Genomic DNA, 21,914 nt, shown 5'->3' on the forward strand with positions numbered 1-21,914 from the left:
GCTGACGAAGCGCCGTGTCACGTGACCGTGGCTTCCCTTCCTGACTGCTGACGAGAAGTTTAAGTCGCTTTTTACGAGTTATTTGAAGGTCTGAGGGGAGTGAAGATAGAAGGAGAGAGCCGGACTGTGAGCAGACTTCATACATCTTCGACTGCATCCCCTCGACCGGCTGCTGGTCTCTGCTTTTTAGTAAGTTTGACTGCAAGATAGTAAGTGTATGAAGCTGAGCGAGCAAACACTGACTGTTTAAACAGATTCATGAAATCCACGTGCATCTATTTGTAGTTTTTTATTTTTTATTAATTACTAATTACTAAATACTTCTTGGAAAAAAAAGGTACAGTTTTTAAGATAGGTAGAAACAGAAAAGTAAAAGAATCAAATGAAGATAATGTGAGTTGTATCCTTTTTTGTGCATTCATGCTTATTTCTACTTTTTCTGACATGTTTTAGGGAAGTTTTGCCCTTTTAATACGTTTTGAATGTTCGTTAAGTCAGCTGATTGTGGGTGTTGGATGGGAGAAGTCACCTGGCAGGTTGTGTCTATCTCTCTGAGACAGTCACACCCAGTCAGGTGAGACTCAGGTGGTGGAGTTTTGTAACAGACAGACTCCTGGCATGTGGCACTAAAATGTAACCGATGGCAGTGTCACACCTCGTGCACACTGAGAACACATTGCTGAGCCACTATACAACGACAACATCTGATTCATCGTTTTGTCTTTGCAGAAATGCATTTGGCAGTGTTTTTATTGGCATCAGTGCTTTCTGCGGCCACCTTTGCCCTCGACAATGGAGTGATGAGGACCCCTCCCATGGGCTGGTTGGCATGGGAACGATTCCGCTGCGACATCGACTGTAAAAATGACCCCAAGAACTGCATCAGGCAAGTGAACATCCTATGAATACCACACACGGAAATGTAGCTTAATCTTCTCTCAAAAGCGGGGGGACTCTAAAATAAATATTGTCTCACCTTGGAGTGAATTTGAATGACATATCATTAAAATACTGTACACAGTAAATTGCATGGGCATTATGTTGGTACATGTCACAGTGTCACCAACTTTTAGCATACAGACATGCTCTGAACTTTCCCTTCATGTGAGGTCAAAAGAGGAAAAAAAGAGATCTTTAAAAAATGCACAACTCTTCCATTTTGGTGTCTGAATCAGCTTTGTGAGATATAACCTTTAGGTAAGTAAAGGATGTGGGCAAATATTAGTATCATCCAATCAGACGCATGGCTCAAGAGTAACGCTCTGGTGTGTTGATGGATGACAAACACATTGTCTTGGTGTTGTTAAAGGTGTGGAGATCTGACAACCAGACCTGTTTGTGTTCATACCCTGTTGAATGAATAACGTCAATGGGCAAATTAAAAAATGTATTTACAACGTAGATGCTCTTATAATTCAACGCCACAGTGACATTAATACAGTTTGTTAAAGCTCCTATGAAGTTTTTTTAAACTGGTTATTAAATTAACTGACATAAATGCAGATGCCGCTTCATGACCTATAAAAGAAAGCCAGACCACCAGTGAGAAGATTGATTATTTCTGTATAATCATTTTCCATGCTCATAATCACTGCCGAGGGGTAGGTGTCACGCTACAGACTTCAGCCTTCTTTACATTTTCAACAGCAATAATTCATGACTAGTAATGTGTTTGACTCTTAAAAGGAAGCAGGTGAGATTGTTTTTGTTAAAAACAACCCTACTTAAACATTTACAGGACAATTTCAGCAAAGAACATGTCCTTATCTGTCCTCAGGGGGGTGCCAAAATCAACACAAGAGGAAATGTCCTCAGGAGCTTTAAAGCAGCTTTGATTAATATTCTTACAACAACGTTGAAAGGTATCGGTCCTGAAATTAATCTACAGAGAATTATTACAACAATCTTCTCAGCTATAAGAAGCTTTATAGCATACTTAGCTCATTTAATAGCTGTTTTACCTGCAGCTGTACTGATCAGGTTCACTCTTGCCTCATAGTGTTGTTGTTTAGGAAATGTTGTTTCATTTGCTATAAAAATGTCACTGCAGCAAGGAACATTTCAAGGTTGTTGTCCCCTTCCGCAAACTTTGGCTGTAATTGAAATACTTCTGGTGAAATAACCGACGAACTCATTTTGAAAACTCTTCAGGCTAATAGATTAATTCAACTGAAGCCTTTGACTTGCATCCATCAGATGGCCATCATGCATATCATTTCATATTTATTTATATCACCTCCTCATGAGACTTTTCTGTCTTTTTCCAGTGAGAATCTGTTCATTGACATGGCTGACAGACTCTCAGAAGACGGCTGGAGGGAACTCGGTTACGTCTACGTGAACATCGACGACTGCTGGTCCTCCATGGAAAGAGATGAAAACGGCCGGCTGCAGGCTGACCCTAAAAGGTAAAAGTGCAGTATATACTGAATGTTTGTGTTGATTGGGTACACTACTGTCTATAGTAAGTGCTGACAGAGAAAGACACACACCCACTCACACATAAACAGAAGTGTCTGTTCCTCACTGAAACACTGAGCTGTAACTTTCATAGCTTGATGGTCAATAAAACTGTTAAACAAGGTGTTTGGAATGTGACTGTCATACAGTCATATGACTAAAGAAATACAGAGTCAGTAACTTCGCTGGTCCATTGTTTACTCTTAAAATGCAGCATCAGCTTGAACTCATCACGAGGTGGAAATGTGTTGATGAAATCGAGGCAAACCCTTATCTGACCACAAATAACAGAACAAGTGGATTTTCACTGGACCCGTTTAGAGTCCCTCTTGGTTTAATGTGCACTCTGGTATAATGTTACATTTCTTCTCTCCATCATCCTCAGGTTTCCAGGAGGCATCCCTAAACTGTCTCGCTACTTGCACGACAGAGGTCTTAAGCTGGGGATCTATGGGGACATGGGCACACACACCTGTGGGGGTTACCCTGGCACCACGCTGGACAAGATTGAAACCGATGCTCAGACCTTTGCAGACTGGGAGGTGGATATGTTTAAATTTGACGGCTGTTATTCTAACGCCACTGAGCAAGAGAAAGGTGAGGACAAGAGAATATTCTGTGTGTTGGAATTTTGTTCTTTGATCTTGTTTTACTGATCTTGTTCCTCTCCTGTTTAGGTTACCCTCTCATGTCAAAGGCTTTAAATGCCACAGGCCGTCCTATTGGCTACTCCTGCAGTTGGCCGGCCTACCAGGGGGGGCTGCCACCTATGGTATAAACAGGAAGTGGTTTATAGATTCCGTCTTTCTTACAAATTTCTTTCATTGAATAAAAAAATAATTGTGAAATTAGACTTTTAAATGGATCAGGATATGTTTTACCACTTTAAATCCACTATTTACATGTCAACTTGTCTTTTCTTGTTTATGCTCTCAGGTAAACTACACTCAGCTGGGCGAGATCTGCAACCTGTGGCGTAACTATGGCGACATCCAGGACTCTTGGGACAGTGTGCTGAACATTATCGAATGGTTCTTTAGGAACCAGGATGTCCTGATACCTGCAGCAGGACCTGGAAGGTGGAATGACCCTGATATGGTAGGTATCAGGGGCCAGAGAAGGAAAATATGCCTGCACAGTTAATACATGAGACAATGAAGTTCATGAAATGACAAGGTTTTGAAAGGCCCTGCACTTGCCTTTAAACATTTGGTCTTTCAATAATGTGGGTAAAAAGAAAGGCTTAATTTTCTTGATTGGAACTTAACATAATGATGATTATGATTATAAATGATTAACAAAAACATAATGCATGCACATTATCCGGTGCAGGAGCTAATAAAAGAAAAGCTACTGATATTAAATCATACTATATTCCTTTATTTATCTTCAACCTCCACAGCTGGTCATCGGTGACTTTGGCCTCAGCAAGGACCAGTCTCGCTCTCAGATGGCACTGTGGGCGATCATGGCGGCTCCTCTCTTCATGTCCAACGATCTGCGCACCATCAGCAGCGAAGCACGCAGCATTTTGCAGAACAAAATGGTTATCAGCATCAACCAGGACCCCATGGGCATCCAGGGCAGACGCATTGTAAAGGTAACACTTTTTAAATGGATACTGTCTTGCCTGTTGGCAAAGTGTTTCTTACTCGTATGCCATTATTCACACCCTGAATGTTTCTCTTCCCCAGGAGAAGAGTGACATTGAAGTGTTCTGGCGCCCCCTGTCGAGCGATGCCAGCGCTTTGGTATTCTTCAGTCGTCGTACTGATATGCCTTACCGCTACCAAACCTCCCTAAGCAAACTCAACTACACCACCGGCAGTTACAAAGTGAGTACTCTATAGTCTTCAAGGCAGTCATAGTTTCAGGATTGTTAAACGTCACATAGATAACTGAAAACTGTTCAGTGTCTTTAAGAATAATTTTTTTTAACAAGATAGAAAACCTGGAACAACATATAAGCTCATGTGAAACGGACCCAGAATAGCACCTGTCAGTCGAATATAGATGCATATTAAACTATATATTTGTGTTGAGAATTAAAAGCCGTCTGCCTTCTTGGCTGTTAAATACATTGATAAACCAGAAATTCTGTATTGTGATGATGACCCATCGTTCGTTCAGCAGCTGAACCCTCTTTTACCATAGTGCTTTACACTTTATTACACGACTGTACGAACTTTGTTACTGTTTGTAATTATCAATATTTATCATTGTATTAACCATATTATTACAGGGATTCTTCTGATATTCGCAAATCCTATTTGAACTTCTAAAATTCCTCATGTTTTTTTCTCATTTAATCTCATAACCACAGCTACTTTAAAATAAGAAGGTAACTGTGTGTTTACTTAAGATCCCTCCTTAAAACATGATTTCAACCAAACATATAATAATCATGTCTGTCTTTTATTATCTGTGTTCTGCATTGATTTGTCGCACTGCAGTTCTGATCTACTGGACAGACAGACAGTTGAAGCTCCTGTTAAGAGTTTTTAGCTGATTCCAATACAGACTGAAATGAACAGTGATGCTTCTTCACGGCCTTCTGTAGCAAACAGGGCTTTCAGCAACAGTTATCTATGATGTCTGTTAGCACAACCAGTGGGTAGGTGTTAGAGAATGTTCTAAAAACAGCTGTTCTTGTACATTTGGTACAGAGATGATTCACACTGACTGTTACTTTTAACTGTGGAAAAGAAGAAGTTTGAGATTATTTGTCAGACAGCACTACTCGTGCATGTACAGGATAAGTTCAGCAGACATAAGATGTACCTCATTGTCAGCCAGGGGCAACAAAATAGACACAGGCAGATGCTTTAATCCCATCTGTTTGAAACTACATCCATAAGAGTTTGACAGAGGAATGACTCACTCTTGCTCTTTTACTTTCCCTTAGATCTACGATGTCTTCACTGACAAGACCATGATCCTGAAAGACTCCACTAACTTTGTGGTGTCAGTGAACCCAACAGGTGTGGTCATGTGGTACGTCTCTGCACCTAGCAAACTGAACCGCCTACAGTTCTATAGAGGTGGAAACGTCCAGGATTCAGTCTACACTGGTGATGAAAACGCCATCCCTCGTGTCTTCCTCTGACCGCTCCATGATTGACCTTTTTTTCATTGAAAATCACATCATAGTTTGTGACACACTGCTGTGGCTCTTGATTAAGTGTCACATGAACATTGTCCGGTGCTAGAAGGACTTTACTTCTCTTTTTCACAATGAAGTGCCAATGAAAAGTTCTAAATGTTGTTGTATAAAACGCAGCACACATCATGAATCCTCTTTTTAGCTCAGGGACGTACATTTTGCTTCTATTTCACATGTCTGAAATTTTTCATGTGAGAGTGTCTGAAACAAAACAAACTTGATCTCACTGGGATGAGAGAAATGATTTTAGTAATTGTGTCTTGAACACTGATCATTGATTGTAACATCAAACCTGGTCACAAACCTGGAAAGCTGCTCCTCCTTTTTGTCTACAGAAGCAGGATAGACTTAAGCTTTTCTAAGAGGCTGATTTTCAATTGTGTTTTCTTGGAAAGTGTGCTTTGTTTAGGCATAAGGCTTAAGTCTGTCAACATCTGGATGTTGTATTGCTCAGGATAATTCGTATGAATGTGTGTATGAAATGAAAAGCCTTTATTTGACATTGTTCAGTGAATGTGTTATTGCCTGAAATAAATCAAACATTTGACTTTTTGTGCCATCATTGTGTTTTGTTATGTTCTGAATTATTTAGTCAGGCTCTCATTGATTATATGTTTGCTTCTATGGACTTAGGCATTTTAAAGTTCTGAGGCCTGAACCCAAAATCCTGCTAACCAAGGCCCACAAACATGTGAGGATCTTGTTGAGTCTAGTTATGAGACAGCTGAGACACAAACAAGTGGGCATAGTGAACATTAGAGCTCTTTGGTTTTGCACTGTCATCAGTTTTTATGAAAGTTTGTGGCATACAAGGTTCTGAGTTCAGCCTAGTAGCTTTTCTGGTTAGTTTATTTTGAAAATGTTTGAGGCAGCCTTTTTCTTTTATGTTTTCACCTCCATATTACTAAGTCTCATCTTGTGGTTTTACGTATGTTTGAATTCTTTAATGGACACTTTGACATACTTTTTCAAATGCACATATATCATATACTTTGAAAAATACAATACTTTAATCCTGAAACTGTACTGCCATATTTTTAAGTTAAATTGGTATTTGATTGCCATCAACCAATTTATTGTAGATCTGTGGAAAGAAAACCAATACCTTTTGATATATTTTAGTGACATACAGTTAAAGATAGTAAAAGATACGCAATCATTTTGTATATAGAGTAACTTCAGTCTTGAATACTCAAATTAATACATCCCTTTTGAGCCAGCAGAGGTCAGTGCTGCTCTTCAGCCTGCGTGCACTGTACATCAGGAACATCAGCTGCCAAATAAAGCACCTGCTGAAGAGCACAAGGACGGTCAGCCGATTTGACTCAGTCACTTATCTCTTTGTTATGATTCAGCCTCCTATCGCACAACAATGTACAAACTGTTTTTATACTTATTTGACCTTCATTTCTTTCTTCTCATCTGTATCCATCAGATTATACTGTAATTCTTCATTGTATTCATTCTGTCTCCTCATCTTCATTCCTGCCTCCTCTTCTCTCCTCCTCCTCCTTGTATGAGTCTAGTTATTCATGTGCCAAGTATCACCTTTGACATTGGCCTTTAAACTATGAGTTTGCACAGTCTCACACTGGAGGAGTCACATGCTATTGCATGTGCATACGTATGACTCAGGTAAACATGCTTTGCATAGGACACACACACACATGCACACACAAAGACACTAATTCCTTGTAGATCATTTAAGGCCAGATCGACTGTGAGTGTGTGTGTGTGTGTGGGAAAGAGGATCTTTCTTTTGTTCCCTTTCAGTAATCTCAGATATCTGTTGGCTGCCCAAACACCACACATCTCACTGTCAAGGTCCTCGCCTCTTGGGAACATGACGTAGGAGAGAAGTGAGGGAGTTATGATAGAAAGAGAACAGTGCAAGGATTTTGTCAAAAGAGGAATGGCGTGGTGGTGGTGGTGGTGGTGGTGGGGGGGTGGGGGGGTGTGTTGGCTGTCAAAAGTCTATTAGAATTGGGAAATGAGCAAAGGAATTGTGTAGTGTGAGGGATGAACAAGTATGGGAGGGGGGAGAGACGACGAGCAAGAGTGTTCCTGCTGATGCTCACGTAGCCCCACAGCTGCAGAGGGACGCAGTTGCCACTTATGTCTTTGTACCCCCCCCCCCCCCACAACACCAACACACACATTGTTGTCACGCTGCTGGTCACACTCTCTGCCTCGCGCCTCTGAAATCCACCACGTATGAAAGGGGGAAGGAAAAGTCTTTGCTGCACTGGGGTTGGTAAGATGCTAACAGGACTTTGCATATAGGTCAGACTACATGCATGGTCTCAAAGGAGGTCAGACATACTCAAAATCCCCAAAGTGATGTCACAGAAATATAAATGTGACACTTAGTGTCATCCTTAATGTCTAATATTTACATCACTGGTTCTGAAAATCCCTTGCACACACAGACACAGACAGACATCGTCACTGTGTCTTGTCTGCTCATCCTGACGTCATCACTCCCTCCGTTGTCTCCTGTCTGCTGACTGATGACATCACCACTGAAAGGATTAATCCAAAGTAGAAGAGTGTGAGTTGCGTGTGAAGGGCTTTTAACTGGTTATGAAACAGGCTGAAATGAATGCTGATGACTCTACACCCACAAAGCAACAAGAACGATTCCTATTATGTTATTTATGTCTCACCACTTCTATTGTAAAACCCCCTTTTGTTTTTTTACATTTTAGACATTAAAGATTCACGTTTAGTAATATCCTTAACGGTTGAAAGGAAGCAGGTTGAGATATTTTGCCAGAAAACACTTGGGCTTGTACAGTACAGGACAAGATCAAGATACACTGCTTTGTCCACAGGAGGGCGCCAAAATCAACACAAACCAAAAGTTCCTCACAGTAGCTTTAAGATTGCTGTATCTGTTGCAAAGGTATCGTCATTTGTATTCTACCTTTTTCACAAACAATTAAATGCCACAACTAGGCCTACTAATAACAGCCTTTCATATATTATTTTAAGTGAATCTAATAGCTGCTCAGCTTCGACCTCTATGTTAAACATAATCAGTTACATCATCACTAAAGTTGTTAATATTGATATTAGACTAATACTCTACTATCATACTAAGCTGTTACTGCTAAAACTACACATATACATTACTATTATTACTGACATTGTAGCTATAAATCTATCTTCCTCATTGTTGTTGTTGTTGGTGGTGTTATTGTTGTTGTTGTTCTCATTGCTCTGTTTGTCTTTATCCTTCTCATTCTTTCTGGATCTCCCTCTATCCCACCTCCCAAGCTTAACACAGTTTCAGCAGATGGCTCTTCACTGTGAGTCTGGTTCTGGTTGAGGTTTATGCCTCTTAAAACAAAATATTTTGTTGCCTTTGTAACTTTGCTAAAAGTGCTGTGCTCATAATGGATTAATATTGGGTCTTTGTACTATAACAAAGAGTAAAGTCTAGACCTTTTGTAATGTGTCTTGAGATAACATTGTTTTATTTACTGGAGCTATAGAAATTAAGATTGATTGATAACTACATGAACACTAACAAAAAAAATTAGGTGTGCAAAAAAATAGAATACATTTTGTTTGCCCATGTCAATGTGCTTTATGACTGAAAGCTATAGTTTTCAGACTTTCCAAGTCGTTGTTCCATCTTCGGGGCATTTTCATTATTCCTAGACCACATACAAGCATGGTGTGCAGTGAGCCGGTAGTTTCCCATCAGTGGAAATTTCCAACTGTAACATCTTTCTCTCACACTCTAAAATGCCAGAGACACCTTGCATTTATGTGGTGTTGGAATTATCAGGAAAAATGAGTTCAAGATTTTGAAAGTTTACACCATGGCTCCCTCATTAACTCGTTAAGTCTGCGAAAAAAACTTTTGGCGCCAGACTTGCTGAGCTGACAGAACTGACACCACATCGCCCAGAAAAGAAGGACTAAAGTAAATGTTGCATGGATGGTAAGGGAAAAAACAAGTATGGATTTACTTATTGCATAACAATTTTGCTCATGTCTTGTTTAATACTAGTTACGTTCATTATTGTACACATAGACTGATCCAAACAAGTAATGAGCAACATATCATTCAGTGTTATCTTTACAATGTTCAATAGTATCCAAGAAGCTCAACAATACTTCAAACCGGAAAAAAACAACTTTCTAACACTCAGTTTAAATGAACACATGAATGCAGGGAGATTTCCTGCCACTGGACACAATGTCTATGTTTTACTCTTTTCTCAACCGGTGGACTCTGTGAATCATAAAGCAAAAGACCTTGTGCTGTCAGATCTCTCCTTTACCTAAAATGAACTCCTGAATTAATTTGAATTAGTTTCGAACTGTAGCTGTCTGGAAGTGGTTGTTCTGTCCTGTTCTGTCCTATAGATTTTTACACCAGTGGATGTCCTGCTGTCTTTATGGGGATGCTGTTATTTCAGCTGAAGAGAGGATGCATGATCTGCTGTTCTTTTAGCAAGACATGTTGACTAATCGGAAACTATGGGTTCATGATGGCAAAAGCATGTCATGTCTGCAGCTGTGAATGTATTCAGTTCAAGATTAATCAATCTCCTCTTACTGTTTTTAACTGGTGGTGTCTGCAACCACAAATGCCATGTCATATAAGCCTGTGGTTGTGAGTTTTATGAATGAATGTCTGGATCCGTCCAGCAGTGGTTGCTGTTGCACTCAGTATACCAGACGCGCCTGGTAACAGTTTCCACGACGCTGCTGTGTACGAGGAAGGCTGCACGTTGCCGAGGCGTTGGGTTCGCGTGGCACCAGGCCAAGCTGTCAGCTGCCTGCTTACTGGCACCCTGTGTGGGTCAAAGTCAGAGACTGCAGCCAGCTCTGCTCTCTCTCTCTCTCTCTCTCTCTCTCTCTCTCTCTCTCTCTCTCTCTCTCTCTCTCTCTCTCTCTCTCTCTCTTAGACAGACACTTTGACCACACATACACTCTGTCATGGTCTCATTTTTCCCATTGACTTTGCACAGACATTCAAACACTCACTTTGGTCTCATTTCCTCCCTCCTTTCTCAGAATTTCACTCTTTCATCTCCTGTACAAACAAATCCTCTCTATCCCTGCTCCCACGGGTAACTGTGACCACATTTACCTTGGTGCAGACGTACTGTACATCTGTGTGATTTGTGTGTGGTCACCCCTTTCCCGCACTGTATTCTGCTGTTCCTCAGTATTCCCTGTCTGAGGTTTCTGTGTCACATCCCAAAACCCTTTCTGGGCAGAGGAACAAAACCTCATCTTCCCTTTCAGTGGCTGGCGCAGAGCACAGCCAACACAGCAGCAGGATTTGGCTCCAATCGGCAGCAAGGAGAATGGCTGGAAAGGGACTGGAAAGAGCAGGTGGAGTTCTTTGGCAAGTGTGTTTCACCGGTATGCATGTGTGTGTGAGTCCATGTGGTACGGGTCACACTGATAGAAAGATTTCCAGCAGTTATTTGATACACATTCGCACAGCAACAATTTGGTAGGTTACTTGATGTCATTTGATTTGAGATGCTGTTTATAATGTATCTAGCCTAATTTTGGCTGAAGTAACATTATTAAACAAAGCATGTTGATTTAGAAACACTGACCGACAATATTAGTTCATACAGAGGAGTCATGAGTGGGGGGTTGCCAATGGTAATGGATACGTGAACGGTCAACAATGCTTCTCATAACCTTCAGTCTAGTCCATGAATATACATGTGCATGGTTTTCTGGGCTATTTTTGTACATGTCTATCAGCGTTTTTCTTTTTAATGCAGCTGGATTTATTTTGCTTAACAACAGTTATGATTGTCATCTCTTCTCTCTCAGCTTGTCTGTCAGTGGAGCCTTCTCCCATTCCTGTCTGTCAATCGGTCACTGGTTTGTACAGTTGGACTGCGATTAACTGTGTCTGTATCTAACTAAAGGTGACCTGAAGATGAGGTCACGCTTTGTCAATGATAACTTCATTGAAACACATGAAATAGCCATGGTTGGATCTCTGCTCCTTTAGCAGAGGCTTAAGCTTTAGTTCTGCTTTAAGCACAGTGGCGGACTTCTAGCGATGCTAGCTTGCTTATATTTTGTTCAGAAAGAGGTCCTTTGCGGATAGTGAATGGCATTTGCTTAACCATGAGGTCGTCATTTATGTCTATTAGTCAAAGGTTTACCTGCAAAACATAATTATTTTGTTTTTGGGTTAGGGTGCTGACCTAGCAACCACTACAGTAACTTCTGCTAAACCAGTTACTTTTAGCAATTCAAGCTTAAATTGAATACAGATAGATTTGTTGTTTGCAGGTGATTAGTCATACTATTAATACTTCTTTTACGACCATGAGACTGAAATGTGGTCTGTTTAATATTTTTGTGGTATATTAAACAACTTAAAAACTGAGATTGAGCTTCACTTTATGTTAAGTGCTAACTAGCATCTGCTAGCATGTTACTGTGTAGACATAAAATGATTTAGCTAAAAGCATCACAGCAAGTCTTGTTGATGTTAACGTCCATCACAGTTTTAACATTTTTCACAGAAACTTGATTGACCTTAAATTGACAGTCAGGGCTGTAGTGGAAAAAAAAAACTTTCAAGACATATTGTTGAACAAAAGAAAATACCATTTTGTTTGAAGAAAGACGCTTATACATATTTTTTTATGATAAACTAACATACAAAAGGTTCCACAGTGAAGTTATTGGATAATCAGCTTTTGTGGATATTAAGAAAAATTAACATCTTAACTGTTTTTTTTAGCTAAGTGAAAAAATGTCCTAAAGCTGGAACACCATGCTAAGAATCTGATGGAAAACAATGTAGAGCTGTTGTCCATTTAGTCGATACTGTGTCTTTATAACCATAATGGTGACTTTATTTCTTTATTGGACTTTATTGGACAGACTGCCATTAAACAAACATCCTGATTACTCCTCTCTTTTGGTCACATCCCACTGTGTTGAACTGGCTCTCCTTGCTCGCTCATCGACCTAGTTCTCCTGAGGTGATTGTGACTCTTATATGTAAAAAACCTTGTGTCAGGTAGGTCGATCACAGCTTGTGAAGACTATGCTGCCTTGCTCACCCCCCCCCCCCCCCCCCCCCCGGCTTCTTAAATCCATGTCATTTGGCTCGCTGTTGGCTGGAAAAGATCAAACAGCACATGTAGGGCTGACCTTCAGCCCAGCGTCCCTGCAGCATGCTGCGTATATCTCAGCGGGCGTAGTGCGTCTAAACATTAACTCTGAGGCCGGGCACAGTTTAGTCTAATGATCTGGAGTGTGTGTATGTGTGTGTGATTGTGTGCGTGTACTTTTTTGTGTGGTCTGAGTTGCGTGTTGGGAAAGTCTATATGAAGACAAAAGATATAAATAAAACTAAGTCCCAAGTGTTAATATTTTAGAAAGTCTAGAGACAGAGGCTCTTTGCCGCCTAAAATCCACAATCTGAGTTATAATCACTTCCCTGCAAACTGAGTCCAGGGTGCAGAAAACGCCTGCTGCACTGGCACAGCACGGCCAGAGTCCTGGTACATCTGGGGCCTATTTTCACCTGCAACCTGGAAGCCCACCTTTGCTGCATTGCTCACATCCACCCTAGGCTACTGTCTGCAGCATTGGTACTTTTTGCACAAGTCTTGGAGCTGACATGTGAGCAGCTGATCTTTCAGTCCATTATGAGCACAGTTGAGTCTTTGTGCGTGCAGAAGAAAAGATCTGCTTGTCAAAACTGTGACGTAAAAATTCCCCTACTATGTGTCACAGTGTCACAGGAGATTTTTGGCCAAGCCTTAGCGATGTGTAAATGTTGTCACGTACTGCATTGTAAATTTTTATGATAAAACTATGTGTGACAGGTACACAATGAGATTTGCTTTAATGACTACTTCTCTTCAGATGAGGTGGAAATCCACTGATGAATAATTTGATTACGAGGCCTTATCAAGGGCATTGCACTCTGATACTGTTGTTTCCTTCAATTGCATGCAACCTCAGGCCAAAACATCATCATTTGCGCTGGTTATGTAAGAAATGCAAGCACCTTCAACTTTCAATACATACCCTTTCTCCGAATTCCACGATAAAACCATAATATTCCAGCAGAACTATTTAAAGTGAATAAGAAAAAGTAACTATAAGAAAAGAAGTCATACATAAAATTCTGGAGCACAGTCAATCTTCAAACCAGATGTTTCCAAACAGTTTTAGTAAAGTATTGGACAAGAAACCTCTTACTAATGGACACCTCCCATATGATAAGTAGAAATGACCCCAGTTGTTTCAAATAGCATAGTGTACAGTCTTGAGAAGAAATGTATCCATTTTTTTTGTATAAATTCAATTACGTAGGTGAATCTACTTATTTGATCTCAAAGATTATTGCATTTGCCCCATGACCACTGGGGGGCGGTAGGGTATTACCTGACCCATGTAGGGGGGATTTCATAACCCAATAATTCAGGTGCTTTCCCCTCAGAAATCACTGAGCTACATTTACAAAATGAATGACCCAAAGCTTCATATTTGTATGACATTAAAAAACCACATCAATTAGAGAAGACTTCATCCCTGACACCCTGCACTTCTGAGTCACATTCAGACCTTTATCTGCTTCAATTTTGAACAGTTACGCTGTTTTGAGCTTGTTTTGTCTTCTTGTTGCCCTTTGCCATTATCTGGCAAAAGCTATGGTGATCAAAAGTGTGTGTTTGTGAAATGTTCTTTTCCTGGAAAGTGGATGCTCTGTAATTTGCAATTTCTGGTCAGAGGTCACCTAAGGTCAAGCACACACAGGGGAAAAAGTGAAGCAAAGGCGTAAATGAATGAAGAAGAAGGTGAAGATTTAGAGGACAACATGAACAGATCACAGTCTTCCTCATCAAAGTCCATAAATCACCTGCTTTAACCCTCTGTACTTGTTGCAACAAATGGAGACCTTTTCCAAGCCGGCTGTTCAGTCCAGCAGTAGCAACAGGCAGCAACATAAAAAAAAAAAAAAAAAAAAAGGAAATCTTTGATAAACCCTAATCTCTCACCTTAATGCTTTATGCCACCCAGAAACCCATTCTCACCCCCTCCAGCACTTTGAAGTCCTGAAAAAAAGCAGCCATTGTTTATTTCAGAGCGAGGCAGGGAAAAAAAAAAATCTGCTGATCCGTCGCTCGTGTGAATGACATGGAAATATGCGACATGGGAATTTGAGTTTGAGAACGCCACAAAAAGAAATGTGTGACTTTCATGGAAGAGATTTGTGGTGGCCTGAATGGAAATATTGTTGTGGGAGAATTTATTGAGGTTGTGTGTGGGAATTTAAAACTGTGGGGCTGAGAGAAAGAAAAATATGATGGATTTCTTTTTTTTTATCTGATGCTGAGTTTCCTGCTGTTATGGTCTGCTTTTGATGTATTGCAAACACACGGACACACGCATGCACGCACGCGCGCGCGCACACACACACACACACACACACACACACACACACACACACACACACACACACACACACACACACACACACACTGTACACGCATTCACTTGTACTGATCATGGAGTAGGACCCAAGGGACTTCGGTGTGTTTTTTATTGAAAACATTGTCATACATCTCTTAAAATTTAATTCAAATCTAAACTTTAAAACATATCAGACATTCTAAAGGACAGAACAATAACATCTTGGATTTGGTTGCTGGAATATGAAAAAATGAAGACTGTTTTTCTATATTCAACATGAGGCAGAGCGGTTAAGGGACTCAAAGACAACCAAAAGAGATATGAAATCAAAAAGAAAGTTGTGAAACAGCTGTAAGATGGATTAATTGAAGTTTAATATTTATTAGACACACACATCAATACATCCAAATGCACAGTTCATTAAAAAAATAAGAAGACATATTTTCAATTCAAAGAGGGCTAGAAGTTCCTTCAAGTACAGAAAGTAATTATTGACCATATAGTCTGTATTTAGGTTTATCATACTGGGTTACGCTGTGGGCTCGCTACTCTTCTCTAAAATGATTGTAAGCTAGGTGGGAGCACCTCTATGTCATAATCAAGAAACTATATGAGAAGCTTGTTTCTGAAACCTGAATACTGTTAAGCTCATACTGACGCTACTGGTTTGCTTGATTTGTATTACTTGAGGTTTCTGATTCAAAGCTTGTTCAAGGGCCTTACAGCATGAAAAACTTGACACAACCCTGAGTGTTTTGTGGATTGGTTTTTACCACACATAACCTAAAGTCAGAGGCTGTAGCAACACAGAAGAAAACACAAACATTACACTAATGATGTCCAACATTCTTCTACTGAGGCAGAAATACGTCAGAAAAGATGCCAGTCACAGCGATGATGATCTCTGAACTTTCCAGCCTGACCGACTCTATTACAGAGAACCAGGTGGATATTTTAGAAGGCAACTCTCACCGCTGCAGAATGTAGATAAACACATACCGTATAAGTTCTCTGTTATATTCCCACAGTCAACAAACCTTCCCTGGAAACACTGCACTGCTAGTTTACAATGCTAAGTCACAATTACAGCAACCGCAATTGCTAGGTTACCTCTGTGCCTCTGTGTATGCATGTGTGTCACTGAATGCATGTGAGTGCGCATATCTGTGTTTCTGTCTGGCATTGCAAGTGTCTGCAAGCGAAACAGAGGATGTGGGCAGGGGTAGGAGGAATCCCTTAGCTGCATTACTGCATGGTTTTCCTCAAGCTATAAAAGGTATTTTAAGACGAATGTCTCAAAAATGTTATAAATGCTGCTGCTTACAGATAAAAGGATTTGGAGACGTATGCCTAGAGTGGAGGTGAAAAAAAATCGATATAGGTGAGAAAATGAAGACAGATAACCAAGATTTAAAAATGTTCTACAGCCTTCTGTTGACCTCTTTCTAAGAAAAAACGTTCTTGCTTTCACTCGATATTCACAGAGTTTATATTTGTCTTGTGTTGCTTTGCTCTGCCTCTCTTTGTAGACCTTTTCCTCCTGCTTGCCGAAGGATGAGATAGAAACAGGAGTTTTACAGACATGCTAGCTGCCAAAAGGGGATTAGGTTAAAACAGTGAGGAAGATAGATGGCTAAATGGTAATGGTAGAATGCTAAGATGCTCACAGTGTAGACACGCTGAATTTTAGCTGGGATAATTCCTCCATTTATTTATCTGGCTACTGATTTTATACGTTGTGTAAATAGTTGGTTAGAATCACTTTTGAACGGCTCAATGAATTGCCTCAGCCAGCAACCACGTAATTTAATAACGGAAGCCGCTTCAATGGAATCCTTTGGGGCAATTGGAGGCTAACAAAGTGAAGTCATCCTAAAGTACTTTTTTTGTGCTTGCTTTTGGAATTTACAGAATCAGAGTGTTATTTCTAGTGTCAAGACTAAGGTTGATTTTTTTCTCACATGCTGAAGGTTATAATCACTATTATTAAGTCTTCTCCATTTTACAGCACAGTTTCCCTTAATCAACTAATGTTCCCATTTAAGGTAAAATAGACATTAAAGCTTTTTCGGGGTATGGCTGTCTTGGGTAAATACATATATGTATACCATAGTATACCACAGCGATCAGTAGACCATGGCGAAACGATAAAATACTTGTCCCACATGACATCCAAAAGTGATCTTTTGTATGAAAAAAACCCAACAAGATGGTGACAAGCCAACACTCAAGCCAACACACAACACTCAAAGCTTCAGAAAAGAATTCCACAAACCAATTGCTGATGTCACATCCACTTCTTATCCACTAACAGTCTATGGGTGGAGCAACCAACATCGTGGACATATGGACATATTAAGATTTATTTATTTATTTATTTTTTATTATTAAGATTTACTTTTATTGATCCCCGCAAGGGGAAATTCAGTTTTTACACTCTGTAAATCATGCAACACACACATAGGCTGCAATATACACACATGCACAAACAAAATCATATGGGCATGCACTAAGAGAGAGATGTCAGAGTGACAGAGCTGCCCACAGCGGGCGCTCCTGAGCTGATGGTGGGGAGGTGGTTTGGTGCTTTGCTCAAGGGCACCTCGGCAGTGCTCAGGAGATGATCTGGCACCTCTCCAGCTACCAGACCAACTTCCAGTGACCCTGCGGTTCCCAACCCAAGTCCCTACAGACTGAGCTACTGCTACCACATGTCTACAACTGCGTCATTATTTGGCTAAACAGTCAGGCACATTTGTGACTGATTAACAATTTTGTCTAAATTAATCAATTATGAGATAGGTTCAACATCGAAGTTAATGTAAGACTCTGGAACAAAGTGAACATAGAGGGCAAAGGAAGGAGGGTGAATTTAAATTATTGCTAAATATTTGAATGGAGGACAATAATGAGAAGACAAAGGGAAAAGGGAAACAGCAATAATGAGAGATCCTTGCAGAAATGTGGGTATGAAGAAATATGGACTGACTACACCAAAAAGGTGTGTATTTGGTATGTCATTGACAGGGGGAAAAAAAAAACCCAACGTTTTGGTCATGAATGAATGCCATGCTCCTGCTCTTGTCTCTCAGTTCACCTTGACCTTTTCTTGCATTTCCCTCACACTCATACTGTGCCACTCCCAGTAACGCTCTGTGCCTCTCACTTATGGAGCCAAAGCTATAAATTCTGTTTCCATCTTTTTTAAATTCTTCCTCTGTGTGCCAGCAAATAAAAATGAGTGCAAATGCAGTGATTTGCACCACAAATATGCTTTCAAATTGCCATGTGTAACTGCTCAGTGGGCATGCTGTACACACGCTTGTTATACACTTAAACATAGATCATGGACAAGCACGCAGTCACATCCACATATTATGCAGCGTACACAGAGGCCGGCTTAGCCTCTGAAACTTGAGAAACAACACTGACATTATTTATGTGCCGAAGTGTTGGAAACTATTGAACAGCGATGCGGGGGAGGGGAGTATACCAAAGGCGTACCGCTTTTCCAACACAAGACTGAAGATGAACCTGTGTGCACCTGACTAAAACAGCAAGCCCTCAGAAACCTCAGGGAACTAGCTGCCATTGAATTCCGTCCATCAAATTGATTTTATGGAGGGGTTGATAAGCTGCAAGCCATGACCTACAACTTACCCAGCTTGGCCTCCAGAAACCCCCCTGGTTTGTAGTTGTGTGGTCAGCCTCCATTAAGCTGCCAATTGGGAACACATGCCATTCCTAAGAACTCTGCGGGACTGCGGGGATCTGGTGACAGTGGCTCTTGGCTTACAGATAGTCGATGCTAAAATGAGATACACTTAAGGGCAGGCAAATGGGGGGGGGGGGGGTAGTATGAAGCAGGAAAGGGGCAATGTGGGCAAGTAGTGTAATGTTGGGAACTGATGACCATGTGTCAATGAGTTCATGTTTATCCCTCCTTGAATTAAAGAGGGTGCACGATTGAATTTTCTATATCGACTCCCTGGCACAGGAAGAGTTAAGTTGAAGCCACTGGCTTTCATCTCCACTTGATTTAACATTGTTTATCCAGTCTGTGTACACACCGCAGGAAGTGGAATCCCATTAGGGCGCGCCTGATTGTTGACATGCTGGTTACATTCACAGTACCTGACATACATTCTTAGTGGGAGTTTGTTATCAGTGAAAAAAGCTTGTATAGCTCATATACAGTATGGTACACCTCCATACATGTTAATGCCTTGATTGATATAGGAGCTGATATACTGAAAGCTTTCATTTTAATGAATAAAGCATGAATCTTTTACTCGTTTATATGATCCTATGTTTGTTTCTGCTCTTACTATTCCCTGAGTTTGATAAATATTTGATTTAGTCTTGGAAACTTGTTTGAGTGTGTTTCGGTTTATGCACAGGAAAGAGTGTGTGTGTGTGTGTCCTCTTATCTATCTGTCCTTGAGTTTGAGCTTGAGCCTGCCAGAAAAACTTGAGTAAGCCTGCACACAGTCAGTACAGGAGCAGTTGTGCTTCATGAAGTAGAAAATTCTGCATTTCTTGGAGATTTTTCAACACCTAGAGTATATATATATATATCTTGAGGAATTCACAATGCTGGGTTTATATGTTTAACTATCTTTTTCATGTGAATCAATTCACAAGGGGTCACTTCAAATTTACTACAAGGGTTTCAATCAATCTCCCCATTTTTCAACACTGTGGGGTACGTTTTGGTTGTTGGCCTGCAATAAATATCGGCAACAAACGACCAATGTTGGGAGAAGAGGGACACAACTGACAGTCTCCAGTGTTGGGTCTGCCCTTTCAACAACCCTGAATACCACTGTTTGTGGGCTATTAGATTTATAGTATCTTACTACTGTTCCTTCACTCCCACAGGCAAGAGTTATAAACCGTATGGCACTTAAAGGGTTTTGTCATCCAATGGTTTCATGTACACATCGACACATAGGGCCTGACCTCACACCTCATACAAAGCTGTTGGAAAAACTGGCTCAATTCTGAATGAAAACACACAGTTTCCAAATGTCTTGCTCAGTGTCATTGTTTCACATTAAGCAAATGTACATCTACCCATAAATGCTTCCATGGACTTCTTAAAATGAGGTGTGGTCAGGCGGAACGTTGGATTGTGCCAATGAAGAACAAAAGCATTTTTCTTCAGACGACTGATCAATATTTTCCGCAGTTTAAAAGGCTGGGTTATTATGGGAGTAAAAAGGCAGGTTGACATCACTCTGCTTGTAACAAACACAGCCCTGTCAACATAAGATTAGATTAGATGAGATTAGATATACTTTATTGTCCACAGAGGGGCAATTTGCCTTGGATAAGCAGAGAAAACACACAGCTCTATGCAACTTACAATAAACATATAAATACAAGACAGGAAAACTAAAATAACGCATCAAGTAATGCATAAAATTCTTCTTTCTGTTTCGTGCTGTAGTTTTGTTGATGCAAGTAAACGGGACCAAATCAACACTACCATTTTTCATGCCTGCTTAATGCTAAGGAACTTTGATTTCTGAAGCTTGTGTGGGTGATCTGCTTGTACGCTCTCACTTTCAGTGGAGATCCTCACAAAATTGGCACTTTCACTATCAATTTGCGAGGAGCAATGTGAGATTGGTTGGTTCAACGCATATTTCTCCCAATTCAAACCTTTGATCATCCAACACTTGCAACCCAAACCCCCTTTTTCCTCCAAGATTTTTACTTTGCGCCCAGCGGTGAAAGTGGAGTCAAACAAACCCTTAACGCAATTAAACAATTAATTTAAGGCAATGGGCAATCAATAAAGACAACAGTGTGCATTTGCTAGTTTTCTATTACAGGTAACCATAGCAACATCACTGTTTTGCCTGCCAGGTTTAGGTTACCTCTCAATGGTAAAAGAGATCTATCTAAGGGTTAATCCGAGTCCATTACTGATGCAACAGTTTACTTTGTGAAACCGCCAATTCCCCGTGATGTAACAGCAGGTCTCATGCTGCCTCAGTTCACTTGGACATCCAGCAATGGGACCTGTGATACAGCTGTTGTGTTGCAGCATTGAGCGTATTCATAGATCACTTTCCTCTTTGCAGCGCTGTGCTGGTTGCTGTCATGCAGGTGTGTGTGTGTGTGTGCGCGTGTGCGTGTGTGTGTGTGTGTGTGTTTGTGAGGCAGCACTTTACACCGTGATGCAGCAGAGGGCTGTCTGTTTTACAAGTTAGCACAGCTTTGAGTGACAGGCAGCTACAATTCCTGAAGCTATTGACCATGTATGTGAAAGTCCTTAAATATGGCACAGTAAGAAGATTACGCCTAATCCACTTAAGAGTTTAAGATTATTACCCTAATGTATAGGCAATATACTGTATGATCACAACATGAGAAGTAATACGACAAGTTCACACATCATGTGAGGCTAATTAAAAAACAACAGAGGTTAATAAAGAGAGGGTGGGATTTTTCTGCAAAGGTTGCAGCCATGAAAGAGGTATCATGTGCACAGCATGGACCAACAAAATGTCATTATCAGGATCACCACCCTAGATTGCAAACGCTCAAACAGCCCTCTTATGAACTGACTGTTTGGGTCACTCTAAATATTGAGCTGTGTCAGTTCATACATTTGAATATTAGTTGGAATACTTTTCATTTAATATTATAGCTCCTATCAGACAATTCACCAAATTAGCTTTAAATCAACATTTCACTTTCTCCTCAATTGTAATTTGATTGACAGGCATGCACAGCCAAGTGAAAGTAATCACATGTAAATGACTTAAGTGGTCAGAAATAGGCTGATTTCTGTGAGAACATGCAGGGAATGTTTTAAGCTCACCTTTGACTGGCCCCTTTAAAC

General features: G+C 40.5%; 1 protein-coding gene across 1 annotated transcript; it reads left to right on the forward strand.

The window, feature by feature from the left end:
• The first annotated feature begins 30 nt into the window (after positions 1 to 30).
• LOC109987724 (alpha-N-acetylgalactosaminidase) lies at positions 31 to 6,170 on the forward strand. Its single transcript, XM_065963954.1, has 9 exons — positions 31 to 189; positions 730 to 890; positions 2,272 to 2,408; positions 2,846 to 3,057; positions 3,138 to 3,232; positions 3,397 to 3,558; positions 3,863 to 4,060; positions 4,155 to 4,295; positions 5,366 to 6,170. Exons 2-9 carry the CDS (start codon positions 732 to 734, stop codon positions 5,564 to 5,566), a joined length of 1,305 nt encoding a protein of 434 aa, XP_065820026.1. The 5' UTR covers positions 31 to 189; positions 730 to 731; the 3' UTR covers positions 5,567 to 6,170.
• Positions 6,171 to 21,914: the final 15,744 nt, after the last annotated feature.

Source organism: Labrus bergylta, chromosome 15 (assembly GCF_963930695.1).
Source record: "Labrus bergylta chromosome 15, fLabBer1.1, whole genome shotgun sequence".
Classification (NCBI taxonomy): Eukaryota; Metazoa; Chordata; class Actinopteri; order Labriformes; family Labridae; genus Labrus; species Labrus bergylta.

Bases quoted from the DNA above. Each gene is read 5' to 3' on its own strand.
- LOC109987724 (XM_065963954.1), top strand. From the start codon at position 732: ATGCATTTGGCAGTGTTTTTATTGGCATCAGTGCTTTCTGCGGCCACC. The intron at 2,409-2,845 runs GTAAAAGTGCAG...CATCATCCTCAG, and splicing joins CTGCAGGCTGACCCTAAAAG to GTTTCCAGGAGGCATCCCTA. The intron at 4,061-4,154 runs GTAACACTTTTT...TCTCTTCCCCAG, and splicing joins AGGGCAGACGCATTGTAAAG to GAGAAGAGTGACATTGAAGT.